Below are 17,050 nucleotides of genomic sequence, written 5' to 3' on the forward strand. Positions count from 1 at the left end.
GTCCCCCCCATTCTGTGTTTCCTAGAACTAGAGGTCTGAAAAAAAACATTAACATTGTGAATCACATCTTGATGATGTCATCAAGATGTGATTCACCATGTTAATGATTTTTTTCAGACCTCGAGTGAATTGAATCATGGTGGGCCCTATTGTAAACAAGTGTAATGCGTTATGGTGTCGTCCACTCACAGTTAACCCCGAACGCCCGGGGTTATTTAATCCATTAAATCATAGCGCCCAGCGATTTATAACAGTGGAGCACATTTAGCGACGGACCGGATGTTATCCCGGATGTGGCTGAAGTAGCTATAGATTTAGCCAAAACACTCTCGAGGCAATCGACAACAACAGGAGGTATGATTAATTCTAACGCGACTAGCGACGGGACCGCGGTGGGCCATCTAACACATCATCTTTTCTTAGAATTGTACAGAATGATTTAGATCAAGAGTTATTAACGTTTTAAGATTTTCGATCTCGTCGGCTAAAATGGGGGGAACAGACACTCCCAGCCTGTGGAGCGATGCGATCGGTTTTGATATCAATAATCTCCGTCCTTTTGATCAATCTCCGTCTTCAGCGCTGGGCGTTACTAATTGATAGGGCGGAGAACTCCGTCCTGTGCGCTCAGGGTATTAACAGTTTTTTTGTATAGAGTTGTACTTGAAATGTAGGCCTACTGTAATTCTGCAAATTGTTAATAAATCAATCAATCAGTCAATCAATTGTAAATCACATTAACATTGTGAATCACATCTTGTTGATGTCATCACGATGTTAATGTTAATGATTTTTTTCAGACCTCCAGTTCTAGGAAACACAGAATGGGGGGACTTTTTTTGTATTAATTCCACACAACAGCTCAAAGGTATATTAATGACATAGTAAAATGTTGAAAATGAGTGGTATTCCCCTTTAACTGCTTTTTAGGAACCTTCTTGTAATTTTAAACATACAAACACAATACCAAGTTACACTGTAGTAGAAATGGAGTTGGCTTAACAGGAGTTCTGTTAAAGTTAAACCATCTGCATGAAAGACATTAAAAGTGGGTGGGCCACTTCGATAAGTGTCACTGGGCTGCGAAAGTAGGCAGGCCTCTGCCCACATCACCCAATCATAGCGTTGCCATAGAGTGAGACATGCATGCACGCGCGCACGCACGCGCACACACACACACACACACACACACACACGCACGCACGCACGCACACACACACACACACACACACACACACACACACACACACACACACACACACACACACACACACACACACACACACACACACACACACAAGCATAATGTACACTCCCAGCCAGCCATGACTGAACATGACGCTAATCAATGCATGCAGGGATTTACCCCCAATCCAAACCTCGATGCTGAGCATTGCTCAGTGCCAAGCAAGGATCAAGGCAGCATTTTGGGCACTCGAACCACAAGGCCACTGAGCTGGCTAAACATCAGCCAAAATGGTAAAATGCATTTTAGGTCGGATACAATCAGGAGAAAGAGGATTCAGGATAAACAATGTGAAATTGGAAGTGATGATTAATAAAAAACAGCAGATAAAACTGCAACTGGAACACTACAATTTAAGCTATAGCCCTTTGTGAGGTTCTATCTCCTCTATCTATGCATTAAAGAGCTGGAGAGATGGGGAGACCCTGAACAATAGACCTTCAACTTAAAACAATATAATAACACACACACACACACACACACACACACACACACACACACACACACACACACACACACACACACACACACACACACAGAGAGAGAGAGAGAGAGAGGGAGAGAGAGAGAGAGAGACTTCAAGACGCGCAGCCAGTCGCGCACATCCCAAGGCGCGGGGTAGAAGGCAGCTCTCGGAGTGTTGGCGTTTTTGTCTCCTCTTTTCTAGCCATTTAGCCAACCTCCCATTCTCTTATTTTCGCAACAACGGGTCGATATGCCTGTCGGGGCTTTCGGAGCTAGCCTTGATCTGCCGGGGATCTAACTTCAACACGCAACATTTCCGGATATAAAAACATAGTCGGAGTGGACTGGAAGGACCGGGTGATTTGCGCCCGCGGTAGTTAGCGGTACAGTGCGTTTTCACTGACAAAGCATGCCGAACAGGGAATGTCTGTTTACGGGCAGTCGCTTTTAAACTTCAGTTGAGCAACAATAACCTGTGGATACAACAAGGTGACACCATAAATTGCTGCGTGCTGATCATTTTTGCTGTTAAGAACAACACGAGTTTGGCTGATCTTGATTGGACGACAGGGCAAAATGCAAGTATATAGACTCTCGCTATAAGTTTTAATTTGGAATCAAATAATGGATTTGGTCATGTCTGTTAAATGATATCGGCCTGTTAAGGACGCGGGGAGACATATGGACCTTTGGCACAGCGACTCATCAGCCCACCGTCTCTCTACAGTCCACAGTAGTGCGTCTTCGCCGGGGCTAAAGTGACACGGAGCTATCTATGGAAATGGGGGAATGACAAACGGGTTTGCGTCTTTTACAGATGATATCAATAGCAATAGCCTACCAAAGTAAGTTCTCAATATACATCCACTCTTAAAAAACACACCTAAAACAGGCTACTTGTTGTGCGTCATTGTGTCTCCAAATTATTTTACGTTTACAGGCATTCTCTTGCGTCGGTCAAATAAATGTGTCCATAACATTTCAATGTGATCTCCTCCTGTCTAGTCGCAGGTTGCAGTCAGTGAACCTGCAGAGGGAGCGGCGCGCCATGCTGAGACAGTTGCTCCTGAATTCCACCGACGCACCAGACTTCAACCTGGTGGTCATGGCCCAGACCTCCACTCACACCACCGCCTCCTTGAACACCTCCCACGATGGCTCGGTGAGTGTGGCTGCCCTTCTCAGACCCACCGCGGGGAGAGGAGGAGGACTACGGGAGGGCGAGTTCAACAAGCCTGACTTGGCCACCTATATTGTCATGTGCCTGGTTCTCTTTCTGCTGGTGCTGCTCATCGTGTTCTTCATCAACTGCCAGCTCCGGGGCTCTTTCTTCGCTTCCATGCCCTACGACAGGTCACTGAGAGAGGCCCGGACCTCCTACAAGTAGGCCGATAACATTGGCGCCGGGAGCCCGGGACTTTGGAACTACGCTTTATAACTTTGTGGGCATTCCAGCCATAATGTGGACTGCTGGCGCAGATGGAGTTGTTGCCTTGACGGGTTTTCTCGACCCATTGTACTGACAAGTATGTAGCCTATAGCTATTAGTCCTTGGGCCAAGATCCCAGATTTCACATATCGGTACCACCTGGGGCAGCAAATTCTAGTCTACCTTTCTTGAAAATGACCTGTAGCCAAAGGTCTGCACTCAAAATCGAAAATTGTATATGCAGTCAGTATCAGCTATACATTTGAAATAAATGAATGAATGACTGAGTTTGAACTGACTCCACATTATGGAATATTTCTTACTTGAATAATCTATGTTAAAAAGTGTCCCAGCTACCATTTTTATGCTAATTAGTGCCGCCATTATCAAAACAGACAATATTGTACTTGCATGAACAAATAAGGTGTATAGACCTATGTTTTGAGGGTCAAGGATCTCAGTGAAACTATTCTTAAAGTGACCACATGTCCGTGGCATGCTGGTGTTGCAAATCAGTGCCACCAGTACAATATAATCACATTTTTACCAAGTAACAATACCAATATTGCATATAACTTTAGGTTTTCTACTTCTTTTCTTTTTTCTGGAAAATGTTTATCCCATGATTTTGAAACCATAGATTACATACCTTATGTAATCCTGGGCTCTACAATCCCTCTGCCAACCCCTATATAGTAGTGGTTTTCAACCCTTTTCATATCAGGGTCCATTATTTATTTGGCATTTGAGCCACCGACCACCGTTTGATGAGATTTAGCCTCCCAGACCCAGAACTTAGAATGTTTTGTCATCAGATTGGATTTTGTCCACAATTCCATGCTGTATTGATGTTGGTAGTGGTACCAGATAACAGTTGTTGATCAAAATAACAATTATTATTATTAATTCTTATATAATTCTTATAATTATTAACAATAATTATTATTATTATTAATAAGGGTCAATTTGGTCAACTCTCCATCATTTAGCTGGAGACCACCTGGAACCCCCTGAAGGACCACTGGTGGTCCCCGGACCACTGGTTGAAAACCACTGCTTTATAGCATATAGCATAACATCACACACAAAAAACATCCTCAGTATGAACACTAGTATACAGCAGTGCACACCTGCACTATGCAGTACAAAATTCACAGTCACACAATCCATTACAGTATTCCGCCCTGTACAGTCACATTAATCAGTCATTGTGTTCATAGAACTTGTCAGAGTCTTCTTCGTCTTCTTGTCCATGCTCTCCAGTGACAAGGAGATCAACCAGTGAGTTTGGCAGGACTGGACTGCAGGACCACACTGGATTCAAAACCACTTCGGTTTTCAACCATCCCTGCCCTTCATCATAGGGTTTTGGTTTTTCCACAATAGCTTCATCAGCTCGCTTGTATAAGGCAACAGGGTGGTTCTCTTTAGAGCAGAGTAGCAACTTTAGATTTAGAAGTGAGTTTGTCATCTGCCCACCCCACTCTTCTACTGAAGACTCACAATTTAAATAGCTATATTCTGAGCCTTGCCAAGCCATGTGGCCCAAGGCCCATAGGGCAGGAGCCTATCTCCTGTTGCTGTAGTGTGAGGCAGGTTGATGTACAGTACCAGTACACTCCCGGACATGACTAGTATGTCACACTGTCACAGGGACCCTAATCCAACCCTTTGGAGATCGAAACCCCCAACCTTTCAGTCTCAGGACAGACCCTAACTACAAGGCCACTGAGCTGCTGATATCCAGGGCCACTTACGGGTGTGCAACTCTGAGAGTGTACAAAATGGAACCAAATGGACCCATAAGGGTCCTTGAAATTAAAACATTTTAGAACCACTGTGCTACACTATACAGAACAGATCCTTAATTTGTATAGTTGGAGCAATTAATCTGTCTGCTGTATGGACAGAGTCGCTAGTCTTCAGTGGACATCACCCGTGGCAAGTTGCTGCGGAAAAGAGTTGGGGCAAATGTCGATGTCTTTTGCAGTATCCTGCTAGTCTCATTCTCATGGCTGCTATTCACCCTTGGTATTCCCTCATACATGGTCTTGTTGGTATATGTACACTCCTGTTGATGTTAAGTACTGCACGCAACATTCTGGTGTAGCACCTGTCTAGAGACTTCTGCAGGGTTGGCTTCAGGGTACAGCATTCACTGCTATATAGAAGAACAGACTCTACCATTGCATAGAAGAAGCTGAGCTTGATTTGACGGGGTGGTTAGAGTTCCATACCATAGATATTAAAAAATATAGACGCCTCATTGGTCGCTGCAGTTCATTGGAGCGACCTGTCTCCAATGGGAGGAGGAAGTCACTAAAAGTTTACTAAAAAGCCAGGTCATTAAAGTTGACCTGGCTTGCCTGCATGATACCGCATGATAGCTGTGTCCCATTCAGCTTTGAATCCTGAGGCTTCGTACGCACATATCAGACGAACATGCTCTGTGCTGTCCGTGTTTTATGGCTGCCTCAATGTTTTTCCAATGGAAGTCACGTGGTTTGACCAAAGTGTGATGGGGGGAGGGGGGGGCAATCAAACAAGTGTTTGGTCAAACCACATGACTTCCATTGGAAAAGCATTGGGGCGGCCATGAAACACAGGCAGAGCACAGCACAGTTGTTCTTTATGTGTGTACGAAGCCTGAAAGAACTGCTCCACCACCAAATAGGCCACACCCACTTAATCAACACATTTAATTGGACACAGGTATGTTTAATTTATTTAAAAAAATGAGCAGTGCAATATCCAAAAATAGTGTTAGGCCTATATGAATTTTAATGTGCTGTTTAATGTGTTCTTTTATGGGAATAATGAAAATACGCCTATAGAGGAAAATAATAAAATGGCAAAAAATATAAAAAGCTACTCCTATGGAAAGTCTATCATATTTTAATTTACTTATATTGACCTTATAAACAATTTAGAATAGGTAAGGTTTTGCCGTCTCAAGTGGTACTGATATCTGGTCCGGCCCAAGGACTATAGGCTATGGACGACTAGAGCTTCGAATGGCGCTTAGACCTAATAGGCTACTTAAAAACAACCCTCCCTCCTGTGATTCAGTCCCTTTCTTGCTTGCAAACCTGCCATCTGAGCTGAGCTGTACAATCTTCAACCTGCTTCTTAACTCGACAGGAAAGGCTAGATCAGACCTGTTCCTATACCTGTGGTGGAAAGTGGCTATTGGCACGATACACAATATGCTTTATGTATGTTAGCTTGATGTATATAAAATGTTTTATATGACTGTAAACGTAAATGTCTTGTATTGTGCAATGAATGATGCAGCAAAACACCTGTTTTCACTCTCATGTCCATTGTAAATCAATTAAACGATACAATAGCCTACTTCTTTACATACATATTTTCTAATCAATTTTCATTTGGAGATTATTATTTGATTATGATAACAGCTATTATGATCATAGCCTATCAACTCGAGGAATCATAGAAGCCCATGTTGTTACAGACATCTACTAGGCCTATACATTTACTCCTATACGACGGAGGGTGGTAATTTAAAATAGAAAGTAAGCTATTCTACGAGGATGTGTGCGCTATAAACTGCGTTTTAAATGCCATTGGGTTTGCTGGTGGTGAGGTACAGTTGTCCCAAATCTTGTTGTTCCCAAACATATCTCACATTTCCATCACGGTCATATCTCTGTAATCCTCTCGTGTGCGTGCGTGCGTGCGCGCGTGTGTGTGTGTGTGTGTGTGTGTGTGTGAGAGAGAGTGTGTGAGTGTGATTGAGGATATTGCTCATCTCCAATGATCTCAGACACAAATAAATCTCGAGATTTTATAGGGCAGACTTCCATTGTAGCATGAATGCAACATGCAATTTTAGCCTTGTCTTAATGTCTTTAACTAGAATATTTTCAACATGTGATGTGACTGCTATAGCTACATTACTTTCAACGTGGTCTCGGTTTAATACGCCTCTAAAGTCTTGCTGTGTCAACAGTAACTTAGGTAAAGTGTCAGAGAACTTGACAGAGAACTTGACTTTAGACTCAGAAATGCTCGCAGACGCACACGGTCACAATAAATTAAAGCCGCTTGGTCTTACCACAGCAAGATGGTATTCAACCACTTGGTGTCGCCCTAAACCTGATTATGCAGGTGATTATGCAAGGAGATTATGAACTGATATACCGTATGATGGTGAATTCATACAACCAATTTGAACCAAACAAATTACCTTTTGAATGGAAAGAGTTGAACAGTTTGTTAATGTTAATGTTTATTTTTTGTTAGGGCTGCTTCGGTGAAACATGCAGTCTGACTGTAGAATAAATGGTTTAAAGGTGCGAATAATATAAGGTGAAATGAAATGATTATTATATTTACCCAGGGTATCTGGGCTAAGCTCAATAACTTGTTTCCAGCCAGGCCCTGCTCATAGAACACATTTCATCGTAGTGGTTCAATGCCTTGTTCAAGGGCACTTCAGCGGTGGTAATTTTTAACGTGTCGGACCGCTGATTCGAACTGGCGACCTTCCGGTATCAAGACCGCTCCGCAATCCGTTCGGCCACCGCTGCCTCTTGTGGATAATGATCACCAAGTGTCAGATAGTTTCAGAATAAATGTGCTACATCTAATCGGAGAAAGGCATCATTGAATGCTGAATGAATTTATTCTAAAACTCTGTAGTCCTTCTAACTCCTAAAGCCCCCTCTTTCTTATCTTCAATTTAATAATTCAATGTATAAGTTAAGACTGTGAAACGTTTGTAATTTTGATTGATTGTTTGATTGATAGACAGCCTACTTTATTGGTCAGAAATGTGAACTGCACGTAGTACAGAAGTTAAAAGGATCCGACAAAAGATCCTGGGGACTTGTTTCCATTGTGGTCCTACCTGATAAATCATCTTTTAATCATACTTTTGTTGACACAGAGCAGCGTATAGTGGGTGGGGAGGGGACATGGGAAACTGATATGGGTTCAGTCAAAAATAATGGCAGTGACATCTAATTAATCTTTGTGCTAGACTAGATTATATCAGGAACACACACACACACACACACACACACACACACACACACACACACACACACACACACACACACACACACACACACACACACACACACACACACTACACTCCGCATCCAGTCCTCAAATAAAATTAGCATGAGATTGTTGTCAAATCCCCAGGTGTAGTTCTAGAGCGCATGACCTCTCCACGTTACACTAAAATTGGTAGCTTGTGGATGTTTGCGTCTCCAGCCTCGCTGTTGCTTTTTTGTGCCGAAATGGCAAAACTGCGACCTCTGGAGTCACACAAGTCGATAGGCAACCAACTTCCTTGTAACCCTCACCGCTCGAGCCGAGCCAACCTGTCAGAACAGGAAGACACTTTGGTGGACGTTGCGCTGGCTGGTGACTGACAACCTTCTCAGGGGAAAAAAAGTTAAGACAACTTGCTGTTGCAGTCATGGAAACTAATTTGGGATGTACATTTGTGGAATTTCACTGGTGACAGGAACACGCAGTCCCTGTCGCGTCGAAACAACTTGTGGAAGTTGGGGAGGAGCAGGGTGCTTTTTCTTAACACGGATATTTAGCAATACAAAAGCGAGCTATGCTAACTCAGGCTAACATTAGCTGGTTACTACCACACTGAACATGGACTTATAATTTACGGGACTTTGTTATGGTTCCGCTTGCGTAATTATGCGTCGGTAATGTCCGAACTCTAAAAGTTTCAACTGCTGGTATTCCTACTTTTACTGCCACTGTGTTTGTGGCTGTTCTTTGAATTTCCCTCCATTACTAAACACAGGCAGGCAGTTTACGGAGGGATACTGTGCGCTCGCAGTAGTTGGCTCCTTACCAAATCATTAGCCACTTTGTGCTAATTGTGGCTAGTTAGCCCAGGCACTTATACACGGGGCCAAGACAACTATAGCTACAGTATTCTCCAGTGGAAACAACTTGCGGGCAAAGTTTTTTCCCCCCGGTTTGAGAACAGGCAGGTTTACGTTACCACACATTGCACCTTTATTTTAACTACTATCCCATGCAGTAATGGAGCAATACCCTGGAAATTCAGCCTCGGCTTCTGTTCCCAAGAAGGACAAGAAATCAAAGAAGAACTACGAGGATGGAGATGGGAAAAAGAAATTTGTGAGTATATCTCTGGTGTAGTCTTTTGCTGTTGTGTTGCATTTAGTTCCGCCCAGTACAGCATCCATCCATTCTATCATGAACTTCAGACACTGTGATGGTTAGTTCTGTTTCCTTCCTCCCCACGTTTCGAGTGAAGTCACAGAACAAAAAGTCAAGCAGCCACATCCCACTTCTAAAGGCAATCTCAAACATCTTGCCAGTGAACCTCGAAAACGTACCATTGCCCCTATAATGTGTACTGTACACATACACACACGTTCGTGTTTTGTGAACATTATGAGGAGGAAGTGGCTGATTCAAGTGTAGTGGTGCAACATTGACAAGTTGCAACACTACGTATCGCATTCCCCGAAGTTAAAAAGTTGTTTGATTAGTACCGTAAATACAAGCACAGAATACCATGGACTAACCCATTCCCAAAATGTACAGTGTTGGGCTGTTGCCATGCCGGAAATATGACTGACCGGATAAATGTTCTTTTAGTTTAGACAAAATGAGTAACCAACATTAATGTTACACCCTAAAGGCGTGGCATTGGCCCATGAGACTATCTCAAAATCAGTTAGTTCTGAACTTCTGATGTCATCATGTGTCAACATGTGTGATTCACTGTAGTGTCTCTCCACTGTGTTGTCTGTCTCTCTGCCAATGGGACAAGTAACCACGAGGAGTGATCCGTGTCATCACTGATCAGGCATGGCAAACATTCCAAACAAGATTGCGTAATTTAACCCCTTGGGTCTAGCAACAGTAGAAAACCGATATGTATGCGGAGACAAACGGTGTAACCATAGAGGGGCCTGAGACACACCTGGCCACTGAGCGCAATAAAGCCACACACACACACACACACACACACACACACACACACACACACACACACACACACACACACACACACACACACACACACACACACGGTGATGCTCAGTTACAGTCTGACATATGTTCCAAGGCCACTCTGTGTTCTGGTATGTTTGCACCTTGCTGGCAGGGAAGAACTTCAAGAACAACCACATGGCAATTTGGACAGGCGTTTCAAGTATTTGTTTTTGCATTAGACAGCTTTATTCTGCATAGTTGAGCACCTGTTTGCCTCGCAGCAGAGGGAGGAAACAGTATTTTGTCTTTACATTGAAAACCTATTTACATCACTGATTAGGCAAGGGCTAATATACGCCGCGCCGGTAGTTGTAGTGAAATAACACCCGACATGATGATTGATTAAATCCCTGAAGGGGGTTATTTCTAAACAACTACCGGCTTGGTGTATATTATCCTGTTTATTACACAGCTACTTAATTAATAAATTGCCCCAAAAGTGACAACAAATGTCCTTGCCTATGGTAATGAAAGTACAGTATACTTGGCACACAGTCACTGATGAAAACAAGGAAGTGTTTATCAAATAGAATACATTTTCAGTTACTGCATTAATATGTATTTCTTGCTTCAAAATGAAATGTTTTCAAAAACATTCTTGAGAGCAATGTTTAGTTGTAAATTACATGGTGTGTTTGTTTACATGATGGCTGTCATGTTGGATACAGCACCAAATCAAGCAGCACAGATTATGAGCAGCTCTGAGCTTTTGATTGGACAGCGGTTATTGAGCCGATTAGTCATTATCCATAAATCACACGCTGCTGAATTTAATTCAGTGATTGACCAATCAGAAGCGAGCATTGATTAAAACAAGCCAAGCCATGTAATAAGCCAGTTTAGTCCACATTGTGTGATGTTTTTCGACTTTAACACCGGGGCTCCACCGGGCGTGTCAGCGTCGCGTCTCCGTCACCGTCAGGGAATGTTCCCTTTTTGAGTGGTGTAAACCACTCCTACGACTGGCTTTGTTAGTTTACGTGTCTGTCTGTCTGTCTGTGCTCAAAAAATGAGCATGGTTGCTACGGTCACCCAGTTCACCCGGGTGTGATTTCATTACGTCAGACATTACGTCAGACCACAGCTGATCAGGCTATATAAGACCTTACACCACTCAGTTCACACGGGTGTGATTTTTTAATCAATGAAGGGTGGCTCCACTGCCCGGCGTGCCCGCGTTGCGTTGCATTGCGTGACTGCATTAAAATTGCCCCGACGCACGTGACGGAGACGCAACGCGTCCGGTAGAGCCCCGGCGTTATTTGAAAAACCTTTTTCTCTGTCTGTGGTTGTTGCTGCTTGAGGAATGCGCTTTCTTGGAGTGAGATCGATGATTGATATTTTATAGGCCTGCAACAATTATTACATAATCGCCTAATCACAATTATTTGAGATAATTGCAATTGTTTTGCTTAATTGTCATACTCATTTCTATGTGATAAATGTTAAAAATAGCAGATCTACAAGCATTGTGAGCTTCAGTTCAATTCATTATCGGTCATTTCTTTGTATTTAAGGTGACCTTCACACCAGAAAGCTTTACTGCGATTAAAACGAATCCTGCTGCACATTGTCGGAAATTATGCTTCTTTTGGCAGGTGTGAAGCATCATTCGAATCCTAATGCGCATCAAAGAACCGCATTCTACTCCGACCAAAAACGGCGGTTTCGCTTCGCTTCCAATCGCACTTTATTACGATTCGGTGCAGGTGGGAATGCAATCCGCAGCAAATAAAGGAAATGAAGCAAACAATGTGGCGGGTGAGGAGCTAAACACAGTTGGAGACGGAGAAGGCATATTTTACGCAGCGCAAAGATGTCCCGTTACCGTGGATAGACGTGGTCGAATGAGGAGACCGAAGCCCTGGTCGAAATGAGGACGAGTAGGCCTACATTAATCAATTGCTTAAGGAAACGCATAAAAACACTGCAGTGTAGCCTACACAATATTCTGTCTGTCTGTCTGTGCGTAAACATGGAGTGCTGTCACTGTGTGGGGAGTAGGGACTTTGTCTGTCTGTGCTCAGTGCGCTGAGCGCGCTCAGCACTGTGCCTCTATGCCCAAAGGAACAGTGCTTGTGGACTCCAGAGAGAGAGGTCCAGTCCCCGACGGCACGACACATTACGGCACGTTATGAGTATAATTTTAACACCATAGATTTCACTGTGCAGGCTATAGTTTATGAATTGAACACATTGATAAGGTCCCTGCTGCGTTTTCATTTGCTGCGGTTATACAGCGCAGTGTGAAGGCAAACCGCAGCAAATTAAATATGCAAGAATCCCAACTTCTCCTTCCATTCGCATCGAGTCTACCGAAGTATTAGGTGGGAATGTGACCTAAGTTACTAGAGGTTCAGGCCGCTACACTACTTTCTGTGGAACCGAGTCAAACTAAAGTGTAATGACTACAATTCCATGCACTTGTCAAAGTGGGGGGTCCCCAGTTAAAATATCATTATTTTGCGGGTCGTGGCCTGAAAGGTTGGGTAAACCATGGTCCCTAGGGTAACCACTAGGGAGTCTAGGGACCATGGTTGACATGGAGCTCCGACCTTATATGGATCCTTATATCTTATGTCAGCACGGTTTGTTTGGGTCCGATGTCACAGACAGTCAGCATGACATACTGTACATGCCATATTTGGGTGTTGGGAGAGTGGTTGTGAACTTGTCTGCCATAATTTGTATCAAATGGATTGACTGTTTCTGCGTACCTTACATTATCATTTATTATTTGATTCAGTGAAAATGATGTTGTGTGACTCCCATCCCATGTGCATTCAGTGCATCGGTTCCACCCAGCTGGTCTTCTGCAGGCACCTACGGAGGGGCATAATTTAAAGCGTAGCTTTCCTTGCCGTCTGAAGAGAGATGACTCTGTGATCTCATGAGGCCAGGGCTGCTGTGCAAGCTTACAGTGGTCCCGGTCCACATAAACTCACAAGGCAAAGGCAGATTTATTGATTTTTTTCAGATCTTAATTTTCACATTTGAAATTCAAATATAGTTTTGACTTTCAAATAATGTGTTGACAGGTTGACAGCCCTAATACACATGTGGGCTAGTTCATGATAAGACTAACAATCAGCTTGAGTCACAGTCCAGGGATGGATTGAAAACACTTGCAAACATTTGCATTGTGACACATTGTGAGTGATTTGGTCTCACCTTTTGTGTGGCGTGTATACATAGCCTTGGCTTGACAAATCTGCTAGCACTGCTTCTTGAACCTATACCTACGGGATATAATATGCAACATGCTCAGAGTTTAGAGAGAGGTTAATTGCCATTGTCATGTAATAATTGGGTTTCCTTAACATACTGTATGGGTGTTCTTTTGTCAGATCAGTGACAGTGACACAGCAAGTTGGTAATTTGTGTGTGCTTGTGTCTGTACTCTGTATGGGAGATAGCCTATCCGGTGGTGTGTGTGTGTGTGTGTGTGTGTGTGTGTGTGTGTGTGTGTGTGTGTGTGTGTGTGTGTGTGCACGAGCGTGCGCGGAATCCTCACACTGTGTGTTATGCTGCTTAGGAGTATGTAACCTGTACTTATGTTCCACTGGAATGCTTTACATGATTTCAGTCAACTTTGTAGCGCAGCACAATTACGTAGCATGCCTTTGAAGCAAAAAAACACTAGGTAGGTTAAGCAGTAAACCCTGAAGCAGTCAGAGTCTAGGTTTTCTTTTCTCTTTTTTTTAGCTGGGATCAGTATCTACATTATAGTGTTTAATGTCAGCATTATATGATAGACAGTCAGAGCAGGCAGGAACCCAACAGTCAGGCAACCCTGAATTAGCCAGGGATCACAAACTTGGACAGTTCTTTGTGATACAAGTTGAGTTTTATAGCTCAGATTTCAGGCTGTGGTGTGTTTTGGTAAGGTTAGATAAATGCTGAAGATTATCAAGATGCCATTGCCAACTCTCCTCTTCTAGTGCCCCTGCCATGATGTGCCATCTTAAAATCATCTATGCAACAATTTGATCTTATAGACTTGTGTTCTATAGTGCTATCAACTGTGCTCAGAAATTACATTTGACTATCGGTCTTAAAAACATGGTCTGTTTTAGATTATTATTTTATAACGGCAATAATAATTATATTGATATGAATTATTACATTGACATTTTGACTTTGGAATTAAAGTCTTTTAAATAGGTGGGCAAAATCTATATATCTTTTTCTTTTTTTTTTTACATTTTTTTTTTTACAATTCTCAAAGTAAACATCAAACATCTCAAAGTAAACATTACAAATACTATCCCAATTAAAGCCTCATAGATATCAGAGACAATGATGTTTTGAAGCTTATGTTTTCATGCTTGAGAAGTAATGCCATCAAGAAAATTGTGATATCACTGATGACCCCCCCCCCCTAAATATTTTCCTATTGTATATCTTTTTAATGAAGATTTGTATAAATCTATGCTATGTTCAGTGAAGACTAGAGTCATGTAAATGTCTTTTTTTGATTCCCTGTAAACAAACTCAAAGAGCTTAATGATTGTTCAGTTTGACCAGAAACGGTTGTAGATTCGGAGACAGGTTAAATGTAAACATTGTGGACACCTCAAGCTTAAATCGACAATTGTTTTGAAAAATGTAAAACAAAATAACAATAAATGTATTCCATGGAAAATGGTCTGAAACAAATTATGTAAAGCATACATGAATATGAATATACACGGTAGGCTACATCATTATTATCAGACCCAAATTTACCCATCCACAGTTTATCCCCAAAATGAAAATAATACAGGTTTGTAGCCAGGTTTGGTAGTGTTGATGATGGTCTTTTGGTTTTTGCATCTAGACCAACCTGCACACCATGGGTGACCGGGCCTTCTGCTCGGTGGCCCCTGAACGGTGGAACGCCCTCCCCACCCACCTGAGAGCACCACAGTCGGTTGACTCATTTAAGAGAGGACTTAAGACTTTACTTTTTAACAAAGCATTTTTATAGCTATGCCCTTATATTTTAAATGTTGTGTTCCCGTTTATTAATGTTTTTTAATGGTGTGATGTTTCTTCTGTTTTTGTTTTATGCGTTTGCTCATTGTAGCACTTTGAGAATGACATTCTAACAAATCTAATGTGCGTTATAAATACAATTAATTATTATTATTACCGGTATTATCTAAGAACCACAGTTTTCCTTTCAGTGTGCAAGACAACTTGTTTATGGACTTATGCTGGCCTCTCATACCTGCTTTCAGCCCTATAGTAAGCCTTGAGTTTAGGATACATGTTTTATTTTGTTTATACATTATCTTTTATATTAATATGTTTGATTAACTTTTACGTCAAACCTCTTTGCCTAAAATAGCAGATCTACAAGCTCACAACACACCATGCTGCGATGTGTTGTGAACTTTTTTTTTCTTCTCCAGAATACGGATGCTAGGGTTCAAGTGTTTAATGAAACAAAGTTCCTAATTCCTATCACACAAAGATTGAGCGCCCCTCCCTGTAGTAACTCTGAGGACCCCCTGTTGATGAGATGGTGTGGATCTCAGGATCCACATAGAAACATTGTTGCTCGCCTCCATTGTGGATCTGACTTCATGTAACAAGCCTGTGAGATCAGTCATCTGACGTATCTGTATGATACATGTACACTAACAGCATGACTCAAAATTTGGGCAAGGTTTCAGTTTCAGCGCCTTCACAGCCCTAATGACTTCCATCATAAAATTAAAGTTCATATTAAAAAAAATGACGCACACACGCACGCACGCACGCGCGCTCACTCACTTGCAGTTGCACGTACACTGAATCTGTTGTAGATGGCTAGCCTCTTGCAGTGGCTATAGCCTTGCAGAGGCTAGCCATGGAGTAAAAATAATAGGTCTCCAGGGGGTGCCTGGTGGCTCAGCCATTTAGCGCAAAGAAAGAATAGTTGACCTACTGTACAGTATGCTGCAATATCTCTTGATGTTAATGACCCTCACAAAGGTGACTTGGATGTTTCATACATTTTGTACACCTTTTAGCAGAAACATTCTAGAGGAAAACCACTGCTGTTGGTGTCGTGTGAATAGGCAGTTAGGCACCACTTGGCCGTAGGTTTACGGCCAAGTAAAGCAGTTTCACAAGGAGATAATTAATGTTGTACCCTGTTGTAGCAGCTTAGCAGAAAGCCATCTTCTTACACATCCCCATGTGCTCTACTGCACCTATTGGGAGCTATTTAGTCGAAATAGTTTCAAGATATTTCTTTGAATAATTCATGCATGTAATGCATGTAATTGATTAGCCAAAGTAACTGATTAAATTATCATGTAAATCAGTTATTTTCACGAACCACACTGTGATGCAATAAAGCATGGTTTAAAATCTTATGCTACATTTTAAAAGGCCATCTCTTTGTTGTGTGGGGCAGATCCCATTCATCCTCTCTTGCCATGTGTCTAACTTGCACATATTGTAGTGTCACAAGTTCAGCACAATTTCGAAAGTCCTCCACTCTTTGTCACTCTCTGACCTCCTTTCTCTCTCTGTCACCAATCCAACTCAGGGTAGCACTAGCAGAGTACATATTGTGTCTAAGCTAGCAGGCTGAAAATGCCAGTGTGAAACTGGAGTGGTTTACTGCACTCCTAGTGTCAGGGGCCTCTTGGCTCAGAATCAGTAAGAGAGACTGTAGAGGAAGAGTCCAGAAGAGAAAGACATGCAGAATTACAGATTAGGAGATCGAGATTCCATAGTAGTGGATTATAAAGGAAGATCATAAGCCTGAGTTGGGTTACCTAAAGAGTCATAGAGGTAATGAGATACATGCCACCGGGCCTCAAACTATTTGGCATACCTGCAAATGTAGCTGGTGGATTAAAAGAATCACACTTGTGTGAAGTGAGAGTGGCACCTTTATATAT

The 17,050-nt window shown here is 42.4% G+C and overlaps 2 protein-coding genes across 5 annotated transcripts in view; both read left to right on the forward strand.

The window, feature by feature from the left end:
• The first annotated feature begins 1,424 nt into the window (after positions 1 to 1,424).
• smim32 (small integral membrane protein 32) lies at positions 1,425 to 3,438 on the forward strand. Of its 2 annotated transcripts, none has more exons than XM_079504589.1 (2): positions 1,425 to 1,479; positions 2,717 to 3,438. In XM_079504589.1, exon 2 carries the CDS (start codon positions 2,760 to 2,762, stop codon positions 3,096 to 3,098), a length of 339 nt encoding a protein of 112 aa, XP_079360715.1. In that variant the 5' UTR covers positions 1,425 to 1,479; positions 2,717 to 2,759; the 3' UTR covers positions 3,099 to 3,438. The 2 variants fall into 2 exon arrangements, with proteins under 2 accessions (XP_079360715.1, XP_079360714.1); XM_079504588.1 differs by lacking the exon at positions 1,425 to 1,479 and adding an exon at positions 1,877 to 2,556.
• Positions 3,439 to 4,208: 770 nt separating this feature from the next.
• The window catches only part of diaph1 (diaphanous related formin 1), a 140,566-nt gene continuing 127,724 nt past the window's right edge, over positions 4,209 to 17,050 (forward strand). The window contains exons 1-2 of one of the 3 annotated variants that reach the window (XM_079510800.1): positions 4,209 to 5,852; positions 9,184 to 9,284. In XM_079510800.1, coding sequence (XP_079366926.1) covers positions 9,186 to 9,284 — 99 coding nt within the window. In that variant the 5' untranslated portion in view covers positions 4,209 to 5,852; positions 9,184 to 9,185. Of the gene's footprint in view, positions 5,853 to 8,468; positions 9,285 to 17,050 lie in introns of those variants that run through there. The other 2 variants (XM_079510799.1, XM_079510798.1) reach the window with 2 other exon arrangements.

Source organism: Electrona antarctica, assembly GCF_951216825.1.
Source record: "Electrona antarctica genome assembly, chromosome: 1".
NCBI classification, from domain to species: domain Eukaryota; kingdom Metazoa; phylum Chordata; class Actinopteri; order Myctophiformes; family Myctophidae; genus Electrona; species Electrona antarctica.

Bases quoted from the DNA above. Each gene is read 5' to 3' on its own strand.
- smim32 (XM_079504588.1), top strand. From the start codon at position 2,501: ATGACAAACGGGTTTGCGTCTTTTACAGATGATATCAATAGCAATAGC. The intron at 2,557-2,716 runs GTAAGTTCTCAA...CCTCCTGTCTAG, and splicing joins AATAGCAATAGCCTACCAAA to TCGCAGGTTGCAGTCAGTGA.